The sequence below is a fragment of the Macaca thibetana genome, chromosome 1 (assembly GCF_024542745.1).
Source record: "Macaca thibetana thibetana isolate TM-01 chromosome 1, ASM2454274v1, whole genome shotgun sequence".
In the NCBI taxonomy this organism is placed as follows: Eukaryota; Metazoa; Chordata; class Mammalia; order Primates; family Cercopithecidae; genus Macaca; species Macaca thibetana.
The window spans coordinates 191,218,904-191,246,000 of NC_065578.1; the positions used below are offsets into that span (position 1 = coordinate 191,218,904).

At 37.5% G+C, this 27,097-nt stretch overlaps 1 protein-coding gene across 11 annotated transcripts in view; it reads right to left on the minus strand.

The window, feature by feature from the left end:
• DNM3 (dynamin 3) overlaps positions 1-27,097 on the minus strand; it is a 558,007-nt gene that overhangs the window by 404,307 nt on the left and 126,603 nt on the right. For all 11 annotated transcript variants that reach the window (XR_007721269.1, XM_050767784.1, XM_050767809.1 and 8 more), the window contains exons 3-4: positions 6,453-6,602; positions 5,113-5,316 (exon numbers count right to left, since the gene is read on the minus strand). Coding sequence is in view for 10 of the 11 variants with exons in the window: in XM_050767784.1 (XP_050623741.1) it covers positions 5,113-5,316; positions 6,453-6,602 (354 nt within the window). In the remaining variant the exon portion in view is untranslated. The remainder of the gene's footprint in view (positions 1-5,112; positions 5,317-6,452; positions 6,603-27,097) is intronic.

Below are 27,097 nucleotides of genomic sequence, written 5' to 3' on the forward strand. Positions count from 1 at the left end.
ATCTGGAGATAAAATAACTGAAATTTAAAAATTCACTATAGAGATTTAATAGCAGATCTGAATAGGCAGAAAGAATCAGCAAACTTGAAGACAGATCAATTGAGATTGTTCCTCCCAGTCTAAAGAAAAGAAAGACAAAAGAAAGAATGAAGAAACATGAACAAAGTCTCAGAGATATGTGAAAACATCATACCAACATACACATAATGTGATTCTCAGAAAGAGAAGAGGAGGGAAAGAGGAAGAAAGAATCGTTGAAGAAATAATGGCTGAAAATTTCTTAAATTTGATTTAAAAAGCATTAATCTACACATCCAAGAAGGTCAACAAACTCCAAGTAGGATAAACTCAACAAGATCTGTACCTACAGATATCATACTCAAACTGCCAAAAGACAAAAAAAAAAAAAAAAAAAAAAAAAAAAAAAGAGAGAGAGAGAGAGAGAGAATCTTAAAAGCAGGAAGAGAGAACAAAATCATGTTCAAGGGATCCTCAATGAGATTAACAGCTGAATTTTGACCATGGAAGTCAGATGGTAGTGGGATGACATGCTCAAATTGACAAAAGGAAAAGAAGTAAAAATTCTCCTTCAAAATTTAAGGAGAAATTAAGACATTCCAAGATAAACAAAAACCAAGAGAATCCCTTACTGACAGACATAGCCTACAATAAATACTAATGAGAGCCTTTCAGGCAGAAATAAAAGGACACTGGACAGTAACTCAAACACCCAGAAAAAACTGAAGAACACCAGTAAAGTTAACTACATAGTTAAACATAATAGACAATATAAACATATTTTTGTTTGTAACTCTTTTTTCTCACATCTGATTTAAAAGACAATCATATAAAGCTATAATTATATTTCTGTGTTGATAGGCATGTATTGTATAAAGTTGTGATTTGTATGACAATAATAGCACATAGGAAGGGGAGGGAGTGGAGCTTTAATATAGGAGCAAAATGTTGTGTATTATTGAAATTAAGTTGGTATTGATCCAAACTAGACTGTTATAAATTAAGATGTTAATTGTAATCCTATGGCAACCACTAAGAAAATAACAAAAAAAGTAAAATAAATGACCAAGGAATTAAAATTATATACTAGAAAATAAATATTTAACACAAAAGAAGATAGTAACAGAGAAATAGAGAAACAAAAAAACACAGGTCATACACAAAACCAATGGCAAAATAACACACATAAATTCTATCTCATCAGTAATGACTCCTACCAAAACTTTCAAAAGTCTCCTCTTGGGACCACCATATATAGAATATAAAAACTGGGGACAAGTAAGTCTGTAAATGGTGGAGCAGAACTTCTAATGATCCACAAAAAAGGAGATTTATTTTAGGTAAGTTCATGAACATTTACATGACAATTTCTAAGTGGCATCTAATAAAAATGAGCTTGTAAATAAGCCAAGCCTATGATTTTTTTTTTTAATCTCAGTTGACTTTCTGGAGTAGATTTGTGGCATAAAATGACACACTCCTGACTGACAGTCAATGCTGTATTTTCCTTATGCTATAACAACACGTCGAATATACTGGGAATGACATTATGGAGATTGATTCCTTTCTGGCAAACTGATGACTCCCTCCACAAACATTCATTGCTCTCACCTAATGATCTGTGATCACATGAGTTATTATTTTAGGTCATAAATGAATCTTCTTTTGAAAAGCCTGAGAAATGAGATGTAGTTGCTGCCCATTAATATTCCCCATGTGCACAACAGGGGTAAAATACAGCATGAATATGTTAAACGAATTTTAAGAAATCACTTTACAAGATTTATTAGTTGGCCTAATTTTTTAGTTTATATTTATTATAAAATTCATAATACACACAAAATATTCTCCAATGGCTTTTCTTCTACTAGATTTGAAGTTGTGAGGATGTGAGGCAGGATATCTACAGCCATCTTGTCACCTGTGAAAAGAATTTATCTTAAAAAAGAAACAATTTCAAGGAGGCTGAACCAAGGTGGGGCAAAAGAGAAATCAGGGACTGAATGGTATCATTTGCGGTACTCCATGAAGCTTCATCTGGATTGTCATGTTGTGGTATGCATTTTTAATCTTCATCCCTATTCCGCAGCATACAACTACTAAAGTCCTTGGAATCTTCAAAGTGATAAATATCTTTTTGTAGGCTAATGGGTTGGTAAGTGGCTGGCAGCTCCTGGATAGCTTCAGCACGTGGACTGGTCACTAGAAAGAACAGGCATGACCTCCTAGGAGGGATGAGGGGCTGAAGTTTAAGTTGATCACCATAACTGATTATTTAATCAATCATGCCTACATAATGAAGCTTCCGTAAAAATCCAAAATGGACTGGGTTCTGAGAGCTTCTGGATAGCTGGACATGCAGAGGTTTCTAGAGGGTGGTATGCCCAGAGAGAACATGAAAGCTCCACATCACTTCTCATACACTGCCCTATGCATCTCTTCATCTGTATCCCTTGTAATATTCTTTATAACAAAGAACTGTTTCTCTTGAGTTCTGTGAGCCCCTCTAGCAAATTAATAGAACACAAAAGAAGAAGGTTGTAGAAACCCCAATTTATAGCCAGTCGGTCAGAGCACAGGGTAAACAACCTGGATCTTGTGACTGGCATCAGAAGTGGGGCTGGTCTTGTAGGACTGAACCCTCAACAAGTGTGATCTGATGCTATTTCCAGGTAAACAGTATAAGAATTGAATTTAATCAGAGGATACCTAGCTGATGTCTGCTGCAGAAAAGAATCAATTGCTTGTTTGCAGTCGAAGAAATCACCACACATCTGGAGTCAGAAGCATGTTTGAAAGTATAGTAGGAGAAGCTGAGTTTGTTTTCTACATGGACTCTTCAGGAACGTGACTGGGCCGAACTCACTAGAATTCACTGATGGTATGACTCTCTCTGTCCCAATCTGACAACCATGGCTCAATCTCCTATGGGATAAGAAGGCTGTAAGACAGGAATGGTTCAGCACCATTTTTATGACTAGATTCCAGTCCCAGTTTATAATCTGACTCTTCCAAGTCACTGATGCTGTAAGGGAGTCCTGGTGATGGTTCTAACTTGCCACCTGGGAGCCTCTACCCGCTTTGTTATAAGACCCAGTTTCAGGGATGGTGGAGGAAACCAAGAAGAAAAAAAACAGTTACCATTGCAGAATTCTGCAAAGGCCCAAGAATTGAAGAACCAATGCTAGGGTATAGAAGGAGCTGAAAATAAAAGAATTGACTGAAGGCTCCTAGAGGACACACCCACATAGCTACCCTTCCTCCACCTCAGCAGAGTACTGAAGACGTGCTTCAAAAGAGGTTGAACCAGAGGGACTCTGGACTCCAGAAAACTTTCAGGAATGCCATTATGAAAGCAGAGGATTAATTAAAAGTGTACACACTGAATAGTGAGAACCATCCTCCTCCCACTCCATCCCTTGCCCCACAAATTCTTGGCTCCAAGAACACTGGACATCAGGCTTATACTGGAGCAGCTCAGGAGAAAATACTCTTAGAACCTAACGATTGAGGAAGTCTCCTAACAAAATGGTCAACTCTCAGCACAGTTACTCCACGGGAAAACCCACTGGTCAATGAATCCCTCTCATGTACACAAATTAGCTTTTGGTGCTCCACTTTCATGCACGAACAAGTGGCAAAAGATGGACAAACATTTGAAAAAGGTCTCTAACATCAAAGACAGAAACAAAAACAAACAATCAGAAAACAATGGACTCAGACAATGTCGATTACAAAAGAAAACCTTCAAAAAGCTCTCACTAAAATCCTTGGAGGAAGATATTGTATTTGTGAAAACAAGAACAAGATGCTATTTTTAAAAATAAAAATAACATTCACTAAGTAAAAAAAAATGAACTTTTAAAATGAATCGGAAAAGCAGAAGATAAAGTTGAGTAAATCTTGCTAAAAGTAGAACAAAAAGACAAGAAATAGATTATAGAAAAGAAAGATTGAAATAAAGGATTCATTCAGGAGTTCTAACCTGCTAATAATAAGAACTACAGATAAAAAGAACAAAGAAAATTGGGGCAATTAATTATGAAACAAAGAAAAATTCCTAAAATTGAAGTACATGCATCTCCGTATTAAAAGGGCACATCACTAAATGCCCTTCCGCAATCACTTTATTATTATTATTATTTTTTTTTTTTTTTTTTTTTGAGATGGAGTCTTGCTCTCTTGCTGTGTCGCCCAGGCTGGAATGCAATGGTGCGACCTCAGCTCACTGCAACCTCCACCTCCCGGGTTCAAGCAATTCCAATCCTCTGCCTCAACCTCCCAAGTAGCTGGGATTGTAGGCGCCCATCACCATGCCCAGCTAATTTTTGTATTTTTAGTAGAGATGGGGTTTCACCATCTTGGCCAGACTGGTCTTAAACTCCTGACCTCATGATCTACCTGCCTCAGCCTCCCAAAGTGCTGGGATTACAGGCGTGAGCCACTGCACCCGGCCCCGCGGTCACTTTAAACAGACACACACCGAGGCCAGCATTGAGGTCTCTGATGATAAACTGTCATTATTCAACTCAGAGAAATAAAAAGCTAAAACATCCGCCTAAGAAAGGAACTTTTCTGGATTTTGAGATGGCAATAACAAATAAATCCCTGCTTTTATATATATTGGTTCTCAAATAATTATAAACTAAATAATATCTTACATGCATTAATAGAGCTTCCTATTTTAAAGAAACAAGACAAAGAAAAAACACAGAAAGACTTTTCGTTGGGAGTATATGCAGGTAACTCATAATATCAGTAGATTGTCTGAATTCTGCTGTACCAGAAGTTTACTTTATCAACTTTTTAAAATACATAGCCCATGAGGCTTAGAAATGTCTATTTTCTTGATCTCATTATTCTTAGATTTATATAGGTTTTGACTATATAAATTTCATTATTTTAGTAAATCTTTACTAAATTATTTTTAATATTAAATACTGAATTTGTATTTAAAATACAAAAGGTTTAACAATATTAACAATGCCTAATTTATTTATAATGAAATCGAGTCTTGAGAATTTGTGTTACCTTTAAAGATACCAAAACTCCTGACACTTTAATTCCCTCTCATCTTAGTAGTCACACACTCACCTTGAGGATCAACTTCTTTAGCTAGCTTCAGCGCATCTGAGTTTGCAAGATCAGTATTGGCTGGAGTAACAGCTAAAATCAGACAGTTCTCCCTCGTGATGAACTGCATAATCATTTCTCTGATCTGATACTCAATATCTGGTGGCTGATCTCCCACGGGCACTTTGGTTATCCCAGGTAGATCAATAAGGGTTAGATTTAACACTGTGTGGAAAGGATAAAAGAGTCTTACATACACCTTCAATGCTAAAAGATAACACAGAACCATTTGTCACTTAGCTCAGCTTTCTACATTGTGTATCTGAACAACTCAAACCCATGTGTGAAGAATAAAAAGCATAAAATAAAAATGGTTTTGCTAGTTTTCTCTAATTTTATGATATGATTGTGCTATGCCAAATGATCACTTTAACATAATTTGAAAGGCACTGATTTGCATGCCTAACAGTTTGCTCAGAAAGCTGTCATATCTGTAACTAGGGGGTTATAATTAAAACACCAAACGAAAAATGCATATGCTGTCTGCCAGTCTTGTACATCGCCTTCAAGTGGTATAAAAACTCGCAGGGTAAGATTTGCCCTTTCCTTAAAAAGTATCATATGTTTTTTATAGAAAGTTAACCACTTAGCCTAGTAGAAAGCTGTTAGCCATTCGTGGTGCCCTGGGTTTACTGAATTAGCTGTATGAACAGAGTCAGCAACAACATGACTCTAGCCCAACCTCTCTGTACAAATAATGTTGGCACCAAGTACCCTTGGGAAGTCCTAATTGAGCTTATGTCATTTATATTCTGTTTTAAAAGCAATAGAGCTAAGTAGGGAATAAGAAATGAAAATTTGCCCACTAAAAATTTAGTCAGCATAGAGGCTATTTCCCATCACACCTTATGGATTGGTTATCTAATTTATAAGTTTCTACCGATAGTCTGGGGGGAAAACTCAGAGCTGATTTCTCAGGAAGAAAATAAATAGGACTATATATGGCTGCAAGAAATCCAATAGGGGAGGCTGCAACCATAGTAACATGTACCTCTAAGATTTCAGCAAAGACTGAAAAATGGAAGTTTTCATACATACCCTTCTCAAATTCTAAAAGCTTATTATGAAAATGAAGAAAAAATATTTAATGACTAACTCAATTCTGTTTTTATTAAAGTCATCTCCTCCTCCCTCTCCTTAAATGTTCTAAGAGCTCTTTGAACCATAACATTAATGGGCAGTATCCAAAGGATACCCTAGAAAGCCAGCACTGTTTGTATCTTCTGTACAAATGATGTATGTTAATTAATGTAGTAAAAATGTTTGGGGAGAAGAATTTGGAATTTTATTATTTTACTTACCATGTGGGGAATAGACTCGTAAATTAATGGGTATGGAGGAAATGCCTTTATTCATTCCAGTCACGCGATCTGTTTCTGCTTCAATCTCATGCCGAACTTCATCAAAATCTGTAAATTTCTTTCCTTTGCAATGTAGAAACTCAGCATATTCTACAAAAATAAAACCAAAATGACACGACTTAAATTCATGCATTTTTGCCATAATTATAAAAAATGTTTCTTTAATTATAAGTCAAATTATCCGATATTCTCTCTTCATCCCTCATGAACATCCCACAGAACACAGTAGTTACTAAGAATCACAATTAATACTTCAGAAATATTAAACATAGTACAGATGCTATAGATGCTAAATTTGCTAATTTTCAGTTGAGCAATTAAATACTATAACCAGTCCCTAAACCACAAAGCCTATTAAATAATTTAAAGAAAATTTTGGCTGTCCAAATGACAAAGCAAACAACAGCACCTGATTGTTAAAAACATTAGATCTAGGATACCACTGAGTTCTGTTAGCATTTCCCTCTTCAGTATCACCATTTCATCAGGATGGAATGCCAAGTTATATAAATATATCTTCAGAAGGTAAAATAAGTTAGGGGGAATCATTTGATTAATTTGTTAAAAATAAATAATATATGAAATCCTTTAGCTTAAAAACATACTATTGAAAATACGACATCAGCTTGTATAAAGACAATTTCTCAAGGCAAAAAAGGTATAAAGTATTATATCAAAGAAAATATTTACCTGTAATCTAAAATTTTTAAAAAATCCCTCAGCAGAGGGAAAAACACTAAAATAACTACATAAATAACAAAACTGGGTTTTTTAAATTTCAGTAACACCCTACAAAGTGTTGTATTATCAATTTCTATACCTACTTTGAGAGAAATCAGGTATATGAAAAACACCACAATTTAAAAGAAAAGCTAGTACAGTACTATTAGATTTTTTTAAATGAGTATAAATCTAACAAAGAAACAAACCTCAACAAAGATTTTCGTTTATCTAATATCTCAATGAAGAATTGTACCGCTAACCTTAGACTATGGCTAAGCACCTTGGACCCAAATGCCAGATAAGAGCCAGGGAGATCGAGGCAGCAGCGAGCCGTGATCGTGCCACTGCACTCCAGCCTGGGCAAGAAAGTAAGCCCTCATCTTAAAAAAAAAAAAAAAAAAGCCAGATGAGGCAATTATTGTTAGCCTTACTACCATTCCCCATCACAAACAGTTAATATTCACTCTTGGAGATGAAATGTCAAGCCAAATAGCAAGAGAGCTGTCAGATGTGGTCCGTGTCTTCAAGTAGGTTAGCATTAACTCAAAAAGCTAAGGATTAGACTACTGAGAAAAAACATTATGCAGGTAGCATAACATAAATGCTGAGCTGCCCTTAAAATGATAGGAAAGGTAGAGATAGAAAAGATTATTTTAAGTGGTGGTACCCAAAAAAGGAAGTGGGGTATGGACTGAATATTAAACAGTAGGGAGGATTTTGACATGTGCAGGGAGAAAGAGAGGTCTTCCAGAGAATCAGAGAATCTTTGTAGGTTCAACAAATCTGGTAGGTTGTCATGCAGTCTCTGCTTGGACCCATCCACTAATGGGTAACGGAAACTTTGACCTCGTTGGAAAAAAACTCTGATTGGAAAATGTTTATGTTTGGTATGAAATCTGCTTTCTTGTCATATTCCACGGGTCCAACTTTTGTCCTCTGGTGCTACTCAGCTGTGAAAAGGCCGTGTGCATTAACGTGAGTGTCAGCACCCCGAGTTTGTCTCCTTCCTGGGCCTTACTCCCCTACCTTGCTTTGTCTCACCACTACTCAGGCCCTCTGGTGGCAAAGATTTCCCAGTTCCAACCCCAGCCACTCTGAACTGGAAAGGTCACAGACTCCCAAAGTGGACCAAAAAGTTTCCACTTTAATTTACCAAAGAATTGAAATGACCTAGCTTTTGGGATGTTAGAATGAGAATCAGAGACAGACTTAATTTCTGTCTTTCCTGACAACATGCATGGACATGAGTATTTCTCTTTCTATCTTAGTTTCTCCATATAATGTGCCACTTTCTGAAAAACAGCAAGCTAAGTCTCCTGAAAGCTCATTCCTCTAATGTTGGAAGTATACCCAACAGTAAAGACTCAACAGGCTGCAGAAATCTGGCCTGAAGCGATCAGTTCATCAAGATCAGGCATGTTCTTCTACACTTACCCTCACAGGCAGTGTCTTTATTAGAATATAAATTCCCAGAAGATGGAGCCTTCATTTTATTACCCATTCAATGCTTAGGCCAGTACCATGTGAATGTAAGAGTATATAGATAAGTAGAGGACAAAACAGGAAGAAAAACAAAGGAAAAAAAGAAATCAGATCCCAGAAAACAAGCAAAAATTAAATGGAAAAATCAGAAATAATTTAGAAGAAATAGAACTGTGTTTTTTTCAATGCCACCTATTCCGTGGAAAGTGCACCCTTGAGAACTTATGGCTATCACAACTGTTCTGTCATACAGTTCATAAGCTTCTGGATCAGGAACTACATTTTCAATCATTGCTAATCGATACATTTCAGTTAACATAAATGTGGACCTCCTTTGTTGCCACTAGATGGCACCTACTTGCTTTCTCTGTAGGAAACATGCCCTTCCGGAAGGGTGTAAAACCAATGCTATTTTCAAATTAGATTTAAATGAGTTCTCAAACTCTTGAAAATACTTTTATCTTGGAATCAAGAGATGATAATTGTGCAGGACCATCTCAAACCTTTGTGTATTTTTATTTTGTCAACCCCTTGGTCAATTTGCAGTGTCTTGTTGAGGATAGTGTCCCCCAGACAAATCCAAGGATACCTATACTCATTTATTTATTTGATTAACATTTTTTGAGATCACTCTACTTGCCAAGAACTGTTGTAGAAATTGGGATATAGTAAAGGGGGGAAAATAAGTCTCTAGGCTCACGAACCTTAAATTCTAATCAGGTAAAACAGTAAACAATGTGTGTGTGTCTGATGCTAAGTGCTATGGAGAAAATAAAATAGCAGGGGGATAGTAAATGCTTTGGGAAAGGGGTTGCTTGGTTATGTGGTATAGATGAGGAAGGCTTCCATGACAGGGTAAAGTGACCTTTGAGCAATGACTCAAGAAAGGAAGGCAGCAGGTCGTACTGTATGGAAGGGCATCCGGGCAGAGTGCCTAAAGCAGATGTGTGCTCGGCATGTTGAGGGAGAGCCAGGTCCATGTGGCTGGAGCACCAGGCGGTGTGGAGGGGAGGGAGGTGGGAAACAAGGCCAGTGCTGTAGACAGGCCTGGATGTGGAGGGCCCATGGACCGTTTTAAGGATTTTGATTTTTCTGAGTGAGTTGGAAGAGCATCTGAAGGATTTGGGGTAGAGCAGAAACATGCTGTGACCTAGGTTTGAAACAACTGTGGCTGCTGTGTTGAGGACAGACATGAGGAGCGAGAAAGGAAGCTTGCTACTGGAATTATCCCGGGGAGAGCTGCTGAGGCTTGGACCAGCGTGACAACAGTAGGGTGGTGATAAGTGGTTAAATTCTAATGTATTTTGAAGAAAAAACCAACAGAATTTGCTGAAGGATTTAAGCTGGGGAATGAGAGAAAGAGAAGCATCAAGGATAACTTCAAAGAGTTTGACCTCAGCCACCAGAAAATGTTTGAAATAGAAAAGACTGAAGGGAAGAGGATGGGATGGGATGGGATGGGATGGGATGGGATGGGATGGGATGGGATGGGATGTGGGTTGGGACCTATTAAGCTTGTGATACCCATTACACACCCAGCCAAGTTGAGAAAAAGCACTTCTAAGGTTGAGGACAACACAGCTGAAGGAGACACCAATCACATTCAGTCTTTGGATAGGTGTCTCTACTCTGAAAAATTTCCAGAAGATGGCAGTCATGTGCTTGAGGAAAGGGCAGTTTTTTCTAATTCGTATAAAAATGTCTTCAGGGCTAGATATATGCATCTTTTGTTCACGGAGAAGTCCAAGTGAGAGATATATATTTGGGAGTCATTCAAGTCAGGCAAGTGATGAGATCACTAAGCAAGAGTTATAGAAGAGGTCAGAGTACCAGGCCCTGGGTTTTCCAAAGTTTAGGGGTCAGGAAATGGAGACTTAGAAGGTAGGAGAAAACAGTAAGGGGAAAACAAAGCCAAGAAAAGAGGAGACCTACTCCATCCAACCCTGCCTACAACATGTCCAATAACATGTCCAGTAACAGGAGGACTAAGACTGGATCTTAGAATTTAGCAACTTGAGGATCCTTCAGGAGGAGGCTGAAGAGAGAAGAGAAGAAACCAAGTAGAGACTGATTATAGAATAATTCTTTTTTTTTTTTTTTTTTTTTTTGAGACAGTGTCTCACTCTGTCACCCAGGCTGGAGTGGAGTGGTGCCATCATTACGCACTGCAGCCTCGAACTCCTGGGCTCAAGTGATCCCCCCACCTTAGCCTCTGGAGTAGCTGGGACTACAGGCAGTGTGCCATCACATCTGGCTAACTTTTATTTATTTTTTGTGGTGATGAGGTCTCACTGTGTTGCCCAGGCTGGTTTCGACCTTTTGGCCTCAAGTCATGTTCCCAACTCAGTCTCTCAAAGTGCTGGCATTATAGGTGTGAACCACTGTGCCCAGCCAACAGTTCTTTAAGGAGTTTTGTTGTAAAGAAGAGGAGAGAAGGGAGAGGGCAGCTACAGAGGTATGTAAAGTCAAGAGAGAATTTTGTAAAGATAGCAAATTAATGGCATGTTCATAGGCTGAAATGGTGACACCCAGGATAAGTGAAGTGAGAAGACACAAATGCTGAAGTGATGTCTGAGGGGAGGGGAATAGGAGGCCAGAAAGAAACAAACAAACATGCCAGGGCATCCATAGGAACAGGAAGTAGGCAGAACAATGAGCATGGATGAGACGAATAGGTAGAACTAATGGTGGTGGGAGCCTGTGAAATTCATCAGGGGACAGTAGGGATTGATTATATTTGTCTGAGGTCATTTTATATCTTTACTGGTTAACTAGGTGGTTTACTTGTTAACCATTTAACCATCTCACTGGTTAAACTGTATAAGTACTATTATACAGTTTATATACTACTATAGTACTGTATAAGTACAAAATACATTATACACACACACGCACGCAAAAAGTGATCCTAAATGAGTGACCTCAGAGTAATCACAGCAGGTATGACAATTTGGGTCTAATCTATGTCAATCACTGGGGTTCAGACCTGCCCCAGCATATCTGGAAAACCAATAGGGTAGGAACCACAAAATACTCTTTTCTATGGGAACCAAAGAGCTTCCTGGAAAAGAATTCCACCTACAGGATGGAAAATTCAGCAAAACCAGCTGACCTGGCTTTTCAGGAAAGGGCTACCTGTAATCCATCCTCTACCCAGCTCCAGAGATTCATAGATCCATATCCCCTTGTCTCTATGATGATAATTGTAGTTTGAGGATGAAGGAAATTCTAGCATCTAAGTCAGACTCTATAGAACGAATTGCACTAGCTGATCAATAGCTAGACCTTTTAAGAGCTGCTAAATGTGTGTCTTCTACTATGGTATACCGTGGTAAACTATGGTTTACCATATTTTTATACTATGGTGAACTAACATGTCTGAAGGTTACACAATCTCATCTTATAGTTTTGAGATACTTTCTTTCTCACAGAAAGGTACAATTTCCAGTGGCATGAGCTCTCTTGACATGTTCTCAGTATTCCTTTCATTCTAAATGTTTCATATTTGGGCACATGAAATGGTCTTTTCCTCAAACAATTTGAGGCTTCAGCCCAGCATCAATGTGAGTAGTCAGTGTATTAAATCTCCTAGCCACAAAGTCATACAAAGACGAAGGTTATGTGTACGTAAGCATTGAAACCGTGATAATGCATCCACGAAATTCTTTTCTGTTGCAGCATAACCTGTCTTATTGAAATTTATGTTTCATTTTCACAAAATAAAATTTCTGTTTTTAGTTTCACAAAATAAAACTCCTAGTTTTGATTATTTTCTCTGTTTTTACCATGTTAAAAATAGCCTACAATTGAAGCAAAGGTTAAGATACATTACTATATCAAAGAATGATTAGGGAGGAAAAAAGGGGAATATTAAAAAATCAGAGCTATAACTCTATTTTATTTTTATTTCCTTTTAAAACATTTTAGCACTGTCATTTTTACTGGTCATGAAAAACAAATTATGCTAGGTTAAACAACTGACAAATTGTTTGGGGGAAGGATGAGACGGGTTTATGCCTGGGCAATGTTCCAATCATCTGTGAAAAGCACAGCATGACCATAAGAATTTAAATATTTCCACTATGCCCCTTCCATGGGGAAAAATATGTATATCTTTTCATTAATCGAGGTTAAGTAGAAAGGAATAATTACAGAGCACTAGAACATAATCTCTTGTCCATCTTTATTCTAAGAATCGAGGTTCCTCAAAATTTTAACTGGAGTTTTCTTATTTCTAATAGCAATGTTTTGTGAGCACAGGGCTCCAGTGAAAACAGAGTACAGGGGTCATATACATAAGGGACTGTTTTCAATGCAACAAGCTGAATTCACTGGCTATATAGAGCATTGATGTATGATTATATTTAAAAACATATTTCCTCAAAGGCAGAGATACATTTTACTCTTCTGTGTTTCCCTAATGCCTATTACATTTAGAGTAAAGAACATCTGTAGGCCGGGCACGGTGGCTCACACCTATAATCCCAGCACTTTGGGAGGCCAAGGCGGGTGGATCACCTGAGGTCAGGAGTTCGAGACCAGCCTGGCCAACATGGTGAAACCTCATCTCTACCAAAAATACAAAAACTAGCCAGGTGTGATGGCAGGTGCCTGTAATCCCAGCTACTCAGGAGGCTGAGACAGGGGAATCACTTGAACCTAGGAGGTGGAGATTGTAGTGAGCCTAGATCATGCCACCTCATTCCAGCCTGGCTGACAGAGCGAGACTCGGTCTCAAAAGAAAAAGAAAGAAAAAAAAAAAAGGACATCTGTAGATTTATTTCTTCTTTAAAGCAGTCCACTTTGGATATAACAATGCTTCCAATAAATACTCCATGTTCTTACTCATATGTGACAGCTTAAAAAAAAAGTTGATCTCTTAGAATTAGAGAGTAGAATAGTGGTCACTGGAGACTGAGAAGTGTTGGGGGCAAAGGAGATAGGGAGAGGTTGGGGAGCAGATACAAAAGTACAGCTAGATAGGAGTAGTAAATTCTAGGATTGTGTAGCACTGAAGGGTAACTACAATTAAGAATAATAAATTGTACATTTTCAAATAGCTAGATGAGAAGATTTTGAATGTTCCCAACACTAAGAAATGCTAAGTGTCTGAGGTGATGGATAGGCTAACTACCCTAATTTGATCATTACACATGGTATATATGTACTGAAATATCACACTATATTCCATAAATATGTATAATTATTATGTGTTAATTAAAAGTAGTAATTTCTAAATGCTCCCATCAAGTCATTCCAAATTGAAGGCAAGATCCTAGAATTTTAGTTTAGTTATATATTAATTACATAGGACCCAGATATGAAACAGAACTCAACTGTATTGCTAAGATAAACAGGGAAAGTCTAGCAATCAAAGAAAAAAGGAAATCTAAAGAAGCAAACAATTACCCTCAGGGAGTTCTGCAGTGGGTAAAAGGTAGAGGTCTCAGTAGGAGAGTTAAGAACAATAGGGTGAGATGCGAGTAAGTCAGGGGGTGCCAAGATTTCATAAAAGACAAAAAGCTGGTGCCAAGCAGGTATCAGACCAGACACAGACCAGGGTTTAAGATCAGGGCTCTGGTACTCTCAAGACAAAGTAGGAAATTAAAACAAAACTCCAAATGCAAACGAGGCTGAAAACCAAGATGCAAATTCAGTCATGGAATGGAAGGCAGAGCTATTTTGTCAAGATACAAAGCCGAAGCCAGTTGAACAGTATTCAGGGTCAAGAGAAATTAATATCAGTGCCATCTTGAAATTTACTGCTGAACAACAGCCTTTACAGTTTTCTTCTGCTTCTAAAGCCTGGATAAGGCTGAGCCAAGAGGTGAAGGTTAAGGGGCCCCATGTAACTGGAATAGTGCTAGTGGACAAGACCAAGGCCAGCATTTACAGAAATCCCCAGAGATGGGGGACTTTTATGGAATATTCTACCACAAGTATCCAAAATAACAATCAGAATCTAGCAGCTGTTGATACCTACATAGCTCAACTTAGTTCTATATTTTTTTCCAAAGGAGCTCGAAGAGTATAACAAAAATCAACTCTATTTCATACTCATAGTTTATTTCCACGTAAAACACAATCAAGAGATAAACTATATTCCAAATCTTAGCACCAGAGTTATTTCTAGACCTTCTTATGCTCTTTTTCATCTCTATCCTAAGTGCTCTCATCTAATCTCATTGCCTTAAAATTTTTTACATATGTCCTCTAAATTCACATCTCAGACATTCACCTCTCCTTTGAATTCCAGATTTGTCTATATCTAATTCTAATGCTTAATTGATATTTTCACTCAGATGTCTAACAGATATCTCAAAAATCACCTGTTCAAAGCTTCCTTTCCTCAACTCTCTTCCAAACACTGTCTCACTGCCTCCACTATGGCCATGCTGCTTCTAAGCCTGCTGCACCTCTTACCTGTACTACCGAAAAAATAGCCTAACTGGTCTTTCTGACTCCACTCTTGTTCCACTGAATCCATTCTCCACCCAGTAGCTGGAAAGATCTCCTTAAAACATACATCACATCATGCTTCTCCCCTGTTTAAAGACTTTTACTGGTTTTCCAGTACATTTAGAAAAATACAGATTCCTCACCCTGGCCTACTCTAGAAAGTCCGATACAGTCTGCCACCCATCTGCCTCTGATGCCATCTCTATCACTACCTCCACCCTACCTGCTCATTCACTCTGCCTGCAATGGCCTCCCTTCCGCAGCTCAAGAGTACCAAGTCCCTTCCTACCTCAGGGCCTCTCTATAAGCTGCTCCTCTTCTGGAATGTTCGTCCCTCTAGTGTCTGCATGTGTGGCTCCTTCCTGTCATTTACTCATCCAAAATATCATCTCTTTAGAGAGGTTTCCCTGACCAGACAAAGTAAAGTAGCATCTCTTAGTCATATCCTATTACATTGCCCAATTCTTTTTCTTCAGTGCACATGGTCACTGTCTAAAGTTTTTCGTATTTGTCTTTTATTGTCTGTCTTCATCCACTGGAATATAAGCACCATGAGAACAGGAGCATTATCTGTCTTACCCCTGCTATATTCCCAGTACCTAAACAAGTTGCATATTTGTAGAATTGAGGAATAAATAAATGAATGAGTAGATGACTGAAGGAATCAACAAATAAACCTTGGAGGAGGTTTGAGGTTTGTGGATAAGGAGAAAAAAATGTTTATAAATATGGCTTTTGACATGCTGAGCTTGAGATACATTTGAAATATCCAAGTAGAGTTTCAAGCAGTCAGTTAAAAATATGAGTCTGGAGTTTAGCCCAGGAGCTAAACATGTGAGAGTTGTAATGTTTAGGTTGTAATTGAAGCCACAGTGTGGAAGACATTGTCAAAGGGAGAATATGAAATGACAACCAAAAAGGAGCCTTGGGCAGATGTAACCTTAGAGGCCAGATAGAAGATAATGCATTGGCAAGGGAGCCTGAAAGAGTGAAAAAAGAGATAGAAGGAAAACCAGGAATATTTGGCATATAAGCCAAAGAGTAATTGATAATGTCAAAAGCTGTTGAAAGGGCAAGGTAAGTTAATTTTAAGGATGTAGGAAACCAGATAATACATGTTGAATTTCTATCCAATTCCAACTGGATAGAAAATTTAAACACTTTTTATTATTTCAACGATTTTTGCTATAGATTACTTTGTTTACTTAAAAGTATTTTATGTGCTATTTTATGCTTTTTTTCTCCCTTGTGTCTCTTCCCTTGCTATCACGTTTACAGTTGTCACTTCTCACTGTTAGCAACACATCTGTTTTTAAGTCATATTCCCATTCTCATTTGTGGTTTTATATTTTACCCTAGACTGAGAAATCCAATAACCCAGTATGCATGGTCTAAGTCTAAAATAAGGCTGGAAAGGCCAGAATAAGGCTGGGATCCTCTAATGCATGAGATTTACATCAAAGACTTTGTAATATCAGTTGGGTACTCAAGGATCTTTTTGCTTCCTCTTGATAATCAGCTAAGTTTAGAAACTGAAATATCAAAAAGAGTTTCTGAATAAGGAGCTATTCCAATGTTTTTAAGAATAATTGAATGTACTAATTCTGAGACAGCAAATGTCAGTCCTTGTTTTAATAATGAAAAATAAGATGATCTGCCAAATAAAAATCTATAGAGTAATTAAAAGCAAAATGATGAGACTTTGTCATGAAAATTCAAATAATCAGATTTCAACACAAAAAATACAATAGGAAGTCTAAGATTTACAAAATGAAAATATTGTTTCCCCACAGAATCTTGGCCACTAGGAATAAAATTTATAAATGACATCTAAGTAGTAGCTGTATCAGAACTGTAAGTATGTATATACGTAACTAAAAATTTTTAAAGAAAATAATAGAGTTGCAATACGCATTGCTGGATACATTATAATATCTCAAAAATTCAACCACAAAAAACTTTTTCTATGAGTATACAATGTTATACACAAGTTGCCACCAACATTATTTCATCTAAATATTTAAAGGAGATTTTTAGTGTGTTTTTGGTAAGCTCCTTAAATGTCAATGATATGGTTTGACTGTGTCCCCACCCAAATCTCATCCTGAGTTGTAGCTCCCATAATTCCCACATGTCATGGTAGGGGCACAGTGGGAGGTAATTGAATCATGGGGTTGGGTCTTTCCTATTCTGTTCTCATGATAGTGAAGAAGTCTCACAAGATCTGATGGTTTTATAAAAGGGAGTTCCCCTGCACATGTTCTCTTGCCTGCCACCATGTAAGATGTGACTTTGCTCCTCATTCACCTTCCATCATGAGTGTGAGGCCTCCTCAGCCATGTGGAACTGTAAGTCAGTTAAGCCTCTTTCCTTTATAAATTACCCAGTCTCGGGTATGTCTTTACTAGCAGCATGAGAACAGACTACTACAGTCGTCATACCAAATTCCTGGAAGTTGTTAGCAGCTAGAAACAGCCAATTTAATTTTTGTATATGGTGGAAGTTATTAATCCAAGTTTACTTCCAGTAACCTTTGTTGGAAAGACTACCGTTTCTCCACTGAATTGCCTTTGCGCCTTTGTCTAAAATCCATTGTCTACATATGTGTAGATCCATTTTTTGAATCTATCCTGTTCCATTGATCTATTTGTCTCTTTATGCCAATGCCACATCATTGATTATCGTAACTTTATAAGCCCTCATTTTAAGAGATAGGGTCTTGCTAAGTTGCCCAGGCTGAAGTGCAATGGTTATTCACAGGCACAATCATAGCGCTCTACAGCCTGAACTCCTGGGCTCAAGCAGTCTCTCTACTAGCTAGGAATACAGGCACAAACCATGGCACCTGTATAATGAGATCAGATAACGTTAATTCTCCAACCTCAGTGTTATTTGTCAAAGTTGTTTTGGCTATTCTGGGTTATTTTATTTTCACATAAATTTTAGAATCAGCTCGTCAGTTTCTACAAAACAATCTATCTTTTAAATCTTTATCTACAACATTGTAACATCATTCAGAAAAATTTTCCTCTTCTGGCCCAAGTTTGCACATATATACTCACAACATGTTTTGCTAAAAGCACAAGTATGTTCCCATGATGCTTACTCTGATAAATGTATTAAACTTTAACAAAATCACAGATTCTTATAACTGGGAGTGATATCGCTTCTAAATGCTTTCCTAATAGAGAAGTCAGTTAAGTTTTGTTTGGAGCCCTACAAAAATGTTTGTTATCAATTATGTCTCAAGCAACATCTACCTAGTCTGTACAGTATAACTTGATAATAAGAGTACATATTCTTACATTGAAAGGTCTAAACATATGAAAATAAAGATTTTATCTTGTAAATATCATGTAAATTCTTGGACATGATATGAAAATTGGTTATATAAAACTAAAATGCCAAGCCACTTCATCTGACAAGATGCCTTTGCTTAGAAGTGGTAGAAATAATTCTATGGCTCAGGCAATAGAGTCAACCCAATCATTTCTTGAAAAGTTTTTTAAAAAGGAAAACAATGGCCAGGTGCAGTGGCTCATGCCTGTAATCCTAGTGCTTTGGGAGGCCAAGACACAAGGATCACTTGAGGCCAGGAGATCAAGACCAGAATGGGCAATAAAGCAAAACTCCCTGTTTAAAAAAAAAAAAAAATCTTTTTTTTCATTAGCAAGGCATGGTGGCATGCATGTGCAGTCTTAGCTATTCGGTAAACTGAGACAGGAGGATTGCTTGAGTCCAGGAGTTCAAGGGTGCAGTGAGCCATGTTTTCACCACTGAACTCCAGCCTGGGTGACAGACCAAGACCCCAACTCAAAATAAAAAGAATAAGAGGGGAAGAAGGATAGGGAGCAAAAAGAAAACCAAATTTTGTCCCTAGTATGAAGAAAACTCAATTAATGAAACAGGTCAATTAGTGTATAAATTATATAAATTGGGATAAATAAACTTAAAATATTTAGAAGTTTCCCTTAGATAATTCTTGAAAGAATAGCCAGCACTCAGTAAAACCTAATGCATTATGCAGTCAGTTTAAATGATGCTAACAGAAATGCACCTATAAAGAAAACAAATTAAAGTTCAGATCCAAAACTCTGAAATTTTGGTTTTCTTCAACTCAATTTGTATGTAAATTAATACTTAGCTATGATAGTCACTAATTTTCTCAATGGGAACTTAATGGAAAACTCACAAGGACACCCACCTCCCTTAAAAGGGGCTTAAATATGAAAAGTAATTCATTTCTTTTGCAAAATAGATAAAATTATGGGAGTAGAAAAATGGACAATCAGTGAAAAATATATGAGAAAAAAATCTATCTTACTTGAAAAGCAAGCGCACTCATTTTAGAGGGTCCTTAATACGAATAACATAGATCACAATGAAAAATGCAGTTTCAGTAACAGTATAGTGACTACTCAGTGATCTGATTGTGTCATCATATGAATAACTGATTTGAAATACTCCATTATTTAATAATACTTCTTAGCAGTTTCATAAAGTTAGAAGAGTCTATCCAAAATATCTGTAGCATCCCTCTCTCAACCTTTGAGTTTATATGCAAATTATTCCTGAAATAAAGTAAGTTTCCCCTTGTTAACATTCTCACAAGAGTCAGCCATGCCTACAGTATTCTGAAGTAAACAACACTAGTGATTAAGACTTTGGGCCAGGAGTCGGGGCTCATGCCTACAATTTTAGCGTGTTGGGAGGCCGAGGCGGGTTGATCTCCTGAGCTCAAGAGTTCAAGACTAGCCTGGGCAACATGGTGAAATCCTGTCTCTACCAAAAATACAAAAAATTAGCCAGGCATAGTGGCATATGCCTGTAGACCCAACTACTTGGAAGGCTGAGGTGGGAGGATCACTTGAGCCCTGGAGGTGGAGGCTGCAGTGAGCCAAGATTATGCCACAGCCTGGGTGACAGAGGAAGATCTTGTCTCAAAAAAAAAAAAAAATTGGAGTCAGACCCATGTTTGAAGGTTCTGCAATTTCCTTATCACAAGACTGAGAAATCACTTAACTTCCCCAAGCCTCAGTTCCCTCTACTGCAAAATAGTGTCTCTTTCATAGGTTTCAGTGAGGGCAAGAGAATAAATACTTCTGCTTCATTCACCAAAATTCTCCCAGTAACTAGGTATAGGATCTCAACAAATTCATACCGTATCAAAGAATATATGAATGAAGGCATTTAACACATAGTAAACCCTTAATTTAAAAAAAAAAAAAAAAAAAAGAGAGAGAGTAAATCTGTAAAAATTAATCTAAATAGCAAAAGCCTTAGTCTCAAAGAGGTTAAACGAATTGCCTAGGTTACACAGGTAGGAGATGTCAGTTCAAGATTTAAATCCAGACATTCTGACTCCCGGTTACAATCTGTTAGCCACCCCACATTAACTGTGTCTCACTACTTCAAGCTCTCCCCTCCCAGGGGCTTTGATTCCAATTCTTAGCTTTTAACATCTTCTTTGTTATCAACTGCTCCTTCTTTCCACCAGCACCACTATCCGTCCTCCCCCGCTCACTACACATGGGCATTTTCGAAAATACAGGAATCTCATCTCCTACTCTTTATACCGCGGTTCTTGTTTCTGGGGTTATGGACTACTTTAAGCATTTGAGAAAAGCCATGGAAACTTTCCCCATAAAAATGTACAAACTTACATGTACACAAAATTGTACAAATAACTTCAGGGTATTGAGAGATAACTCTGCTCCACCCTCTTCCCCACAGGAATATGGGGTTTTTTGTCTGTTTGTTTCTTTGTTTTTTGTTTGTTCGTTTGTATTCGAGATGGAGTTTCGCTGTTGTTTTCCAGGCTGGCGTGCAATGGCGCAATCTCGGCCCGCCGCAACCTCCGCCTCCCGGGTTCAAGCGATTCTCCTGCCTCAGTCTCCCAAGTAGCTGGAATTAGAGGCGTGCACCACCACGCCCAGCTAATTTTGTATTTTTAGTAGAGACAGGGTTTCTCCATGTTGATCAGGCAGGTCTTCACCGCCCGACCCCAGGTGATCCGCCCGCCTCGGCCTCCCAAAGTGCTGGGATTACAAGTGTGAGCCACTGCGCCCGGCCTAGGAATCTGTATTTAAAGTGCCTCACATACTGCCTTCTGCACAGCAAACACTCAATAACTGGTTTTATCACTATCATCGTCTATGCCTTTCAAAACAACCTAACAAGGCCCTCTTCAAATATCATTTCCACTAAGAAATTTCCCTTGATCTCTCCACTGCAAGGAATGTGCTTCTCCTCTAAAGTTTTTCAAGATCTTGTGAATGTACTACTTATGTGATTTTGCATGTAGAAACGGCCTTAAAGATTTTCTACCAAAGCCAGTGCTTGCTCCTTACAAATAAAGAAACTAAATCCCAGGAGGCTAAGTAACATGTTCAAGGCTATTCACGTAACATGTATTATGCCTTCTACAGCATAGTAACGACTTGTTTGTGTTTTATCTCCAATGCTACAATGAAAGTGCTTAGAGAGTAGGGACTATGTCTTCTACAACTTTGATTTAACATTCCTTAAGGATACAGGAATGATTACAAGAAAAAATGAATGAATGAATGAATGATTCCAAGTCAAAACTGAACTATGTGCTGTTTTTCAAAGACTATGAGGTCTTGAATGCCTCTTTCAGCGTTTTAGAACGTCTAATGTTCTTTTCCTCTTTCAGTATGAACCAACACTCTGGAGCAAAATCTCTGAGACTTTCTTTTTAGGAGCAGATCTTTTTATGAGCCATCTCCTCCCCTTCTGGTCTAGTCATTTATACAGACTAGCTCACGATAAGACTCTTAAAGAGTATGTTGTTGCTGTCTGGATTTCATTTTCATATGAAGCTTAATACCATGAAAATATTGTATTTTCCATTTCCCAAAACCTGTTTTGGCTTTTGTGATAAGGTCTTCTCGGGGGTTTGGGGGGTTTTTGTTGTTGTTGTTGTTTTTGATATTTTTTGTTGTTGTTTGTTTGTTTTTTGAGCAAGCCTGCAATTACACATTGTGCTTCTTAGGTTACAGAATTCAGACTATTTTACTTCTTAGGTTACAGAATTCAGATTATTTTCCATTCTGTAATATATCCTTTCGATTGGGAGTGGAGTTTTCAGGCCATATGAAAATCTGCTACTCATTAAACAACCACTAGTTGTTTAGGGAAACAAAGTGTTAAGCTATATTTCATAATTGAAGGACTTACCAAAGTTGGAAAAGAAGACAAACTTGTGAAAATTAAGCAAAAGATTTAAATAAAATTTCAAGATAAACAGCTTAATGAATAATTGTCAAATGAATGCTATGTAGATTTCACAAAGGGAGGGGTCTTTTTAGGGTAGAGTGGTCTGTAAAGGATTTATAGAAAGGGTAGAATCTGAATTACACTTAGGAGATTTCATATAATTGGGAAAAAACCAAGAGGAGAAAAGAGAACATTTAAAACTATAAACAAGTGATTAACAAAAGCACCAAAGAGAAAAAACAAAAGGAAACAGGATATATACGGCTGGGCAAATAACAACACATACCACATTTTTAAAAATAAAAATGTGTGAAATTAATGAGTGAAATCATAAAGCATTTACTAAGAAGTGTAAGAGACAGAATGCATTCCTCTTTGTGGTTAAATGTTAAATAAGATAATGCACAGAAAGAATTTAGCACAATGCCCATTGCATACTAAGTATATTTAAAATGTAGGCTACTGTTATAGTTTTTTTTTAAATGTTCAACATAAAAGTAATGCCGAAATTTGACAAGCACATCATTGGACTGTTATAACCTGTCAGGGAAAGAGATTTTCACAAAAAACAAAACTGAATTCTGATAATAGCTACTTGATACTTCTTTTTAACATCCTGAAAGAAGAAACTTTAAAAAAAAACAATTGAGACCCATTGAAAAACAGTGACCAGTAAAAGTTAGAAGGAATGTTGGTTGTATACACATCACATATACAATATTGAGCTCAGTGGTCCTAATGGTGATTCTTACTATACCCTATATTTGATTTAAAAACTAATTTTAGAATACAGCGCTTACATAAGATGGAACTGCATTGCATATAAAAGTTCATACTTATCCTAAAAATAATTTGGAGGATAATTATATATCTTAGCAAAAATATTTTTATTTATCATATTTAAAATCAAATTTGAATCCAAAAACATATTTTATATACATATTCTTAAGATACATCTGTTACCTAAGTTAGTATGTAAATTAACACACATTAAGTACTGTTAATACCCCACAAAAGTTCTGGAAAATAGGTATTATCCTGGCTAACCTGTAACTTCTCTGTGCTTCAATTTCTTCCTATGTAAAATGGAACTAATAATGATCATTATAATAATAATAATATCCCATATAGCTAAAAAAAGTCAATTTCCCAAAAATGTTACCCTTACAATTTTTAATATATATTGTCTTACCTTTATTATTCTTCAGTAGTTCTGAGTTTGTTATTGGATTGTTTTAAAAATTATTTCAAGATATAATGATTTTTCCTGCCTCAAAGTATTCCATCTATAAAGTGAAAATAGCAGTAGGATGCAGAAGAAAGGAACTATCTATGCCAAATAAGAATAAGTGCTTATGTTTATCTGTTTCCTCCAAAACTTGTGGTTTTGCCCAATGAAAGCCCCAAAGTCACATGGACTTCTATAATTACTAACTCTTGACCCTTAGAGTAAATTAAAAATGACTGAGAATCTGCTGTACTATACACCAAGCTTTTATTCACACACATTATTTCATGTTAATACTCCAAACAACCCTGATTGTCCTGGGTAAACTGTAATTTCTCTGTGCCTCAGTTTCCTCTATGTAAAATGGGAATAATGTCACCTACCTCCTAGGATTGTTGTGAGAATTAGATAAGACGATATATTTATTAGGGCCTAGAGAACAATACCTCAAAATATGGCGTTTTGACATGCTGAACTAAAGAAGCAGCCCCAAGGTCTGTCTCTGGCCTTCACCTGCCTATCTGTTTAATCTCTTTTTTTGCTGAAGCACACTGGGAGAGACTCTTTCTAGAATTTCCTTTATATGACTAAGAAAGCTTCTTTACCAAAGAAATGCAATTTTCTTAAGATCCCCCATTTCTAGGAATCCCAATGAAGAGACTAGGAGTCATCGCCACGTCCAGAGAGACTTCTCATCTATTCTTCTAAGGGCAGCTCCAGAGATTACCTGGGAGACACCACCTGCATAAGAAGACAACTTTTGTTCACAGTGAAGTTCAGCCCCTCACGTTCCCACTGCCTTGCTCGGAGCTCATTGGAACTTCATCCTGACTATAATTTATCACTGTTCTTTGTGCTCATTCATTCCCCCTAAAAATCAATTACTCCTACACCTCCACTTCCCTTAACCCAGTAAGAAGGGTATTTTAGCATCAACCATGTGGCCCTTCTTTGAGCTTTCCTATTTTTTGTTGGTTCCCATGCTTATACACATTAATAAATCATTATGCTTTTCTCTTGTTAACCTGTCATTTGTTATAGGACTGTCAGCCATGATGGGGAGCAAAGGGATCACCCCCTTTCTGTCCCCACATTTGGAAAGCACTTAGACAAGTGCCCAGTAAGCATGTACACGCTAAAGCCTGTGTAAATGTCATTATTAAAGTAATGATAACAGTCATTCTAGCTTTTCTTTTTTTTTTTTTTTTTTTTTTTTTTTTTTTTTTTTTTTTTTTGAGATGGAGTCTGGCTCTGTCGCCCGGGCTGGAGTGCAGTGGCCGGATCTCAGCTCACTGCAAGCTCCGCCTCCCGGGTTTACGCCATTCTCCTGCCTCAGCCTCCCGCGTAGCTGCGACTACAGGCACCCGCCACCTCGCCCGGCTAGTTTTTTGTATTTTTTAGTAGAGACGGGGTTTCACCGGGTTAGCCAGGATGGTCTCGATCTCCTGACCTCGTGATCCGCCCGTCTCGGCCTCCCAAAGTGCTGGGATTACAGGCTTGAGCCACCGCGCCCGGCCCAGTTATTCTAGCTTTTCTAAGAAATAAAGTGTTTTTCCATCAAAGCTGAATGAGCCAATTGAAGGCAGAATCTGAGACATCTCTACAAGTTTCAGCTGTAACCACTAAAGTTCACATTTGCACAACACAACAATAGCATAATTTTGCATTTGGTACTTGAAATGCACCTTTATACAGCAATCACTCATTTGTTCCAACAGAAAATTAAAAACAATATTTAAATTTAAAGTCCCATTTTTTTTTCCTTAGTATAGGTTAGTAAGCAAATGGGACAGAAGAATGGACTTTCACTCCAACTATAATTCCTTAAGACTGTTATAGGAGGCCATTGGTTTGGACTGAGCTCCTGCACTAAGCCCAACACATACCAAAACAAAATGGGGTAACTCAAGTTAAAGTTCCACACCACCAAGCCAAAACTAAGTTATTTATCCGACCTTGCAAGAAATCAGGAGAGAGAGATAATAGCCAAATTTCCAAACAAGCCAGTGCTAGCTGGCATGATAATGAAGTGCCCTCTGCTTTAACCTTTGCAAGAAAAGTAACCTTGAAACAACCCAGACTTTTTTGGTTTTCTGTTTCTGCCTTCTTAGTCCATTTCTGTCTATAAAACCAACCTCTGCTCAATTCATTGGAACACTCATTTTATTTTGTAAAATGAAGTGTTGTCTGATTCTAGAATCACAAATAAAAGCCAGTTAAGATCTTTAAACTAAATTTGTTGTAATTTTGTCTTTTGACAAGATGGAAGTTTTCAGTACCAGAAGAAAAAAAAAGGTAAGCTTTTGAGTTTCTGTCATCACAGAATCATACTGATTAGAAGCCTCAATAGAAGAGAAAGTGCTTTGAACTAACAACAGAGCATTTTTCATGTGTTTAGCACATATATACATTCAAAGCATCTTCATTTGCTCTATCTCATTCAATCTTCAAAACCATTTTATGGAAAGTGATCATCAAAGAGATTAAGTTGTAGGGGCGGAGGGAAGACTTCCTCTGTGCCCACTGAAGGTTTGCTGAAAATAAGCTGACAAAAGGCAGTTTAGTAGGAGAAAAAGGCATACAAAATTTAATTTGCATAAACGCAGAAGCAATATACAAAGTATGAGACTCAAAGACGGTCCAGATGATTGAGGCTTCAAATCTCTCTTCATAGAGGAGAGATATATGGACCTGTGAGGTATATATTATTTTGTAAATGATTCTCTTTGAAAGCTGGATGGAACAAGTTATGGGAAGGTAAGGGGTGGGCAGAACTGCACAGGAACAAAGGTGGTCTTATTATGCAAATAAATTTCCCCAGTTAATTTCTTGGAGCTGCACTCAGAAGAACAGATGAAAAGTCTGTCTGGGCATGTTGACTTGGTGACGATTCCCAGTGCCTTCTGTTTCTCTGAAGGTTGATTTTTCCTAGCTATTTGATGAGATTTCTAGGGAGGGTGCTTTTAAAACAATTGCACTTCTTTGTGAAATACACTTTCTTAGATAAGGAAATTCCAGAGAGAGTCTCTCCCCCTCTCCTTCCTGGGAAAAAAAGGAGGATGAGAGGCAGAGGAAAGTCAGAGAGAGACCTTGGTTCTGAGGCCTATTTCTAAGGCCTTTCCATTTTCAAAGCACTCAGTATTTCAAAAAGCTAGATTTTGGGGAATTGTTTTCTGTATCCCAACAAAGTAATTTATTTATAAAGTCACAAACTAAAAGACGGTAGAAATACAAGAACTCAGGTCATTTCACCACTGGTCCAGAGCTCACTTCACCATACCAAGCCAAACACCATACCAAACACATCATGAACAGTATTTCAGTTACAGTGGGAATCTGTAAGTATGAGACTGCCGCTGTATGTAGAATTGACCTAAAAAATGACTCAGAACTGATTTTTTACCTCTTGGGCCTGTGATCTGAGAGACCAAAATAGATGCCCTTTTGTCAACTA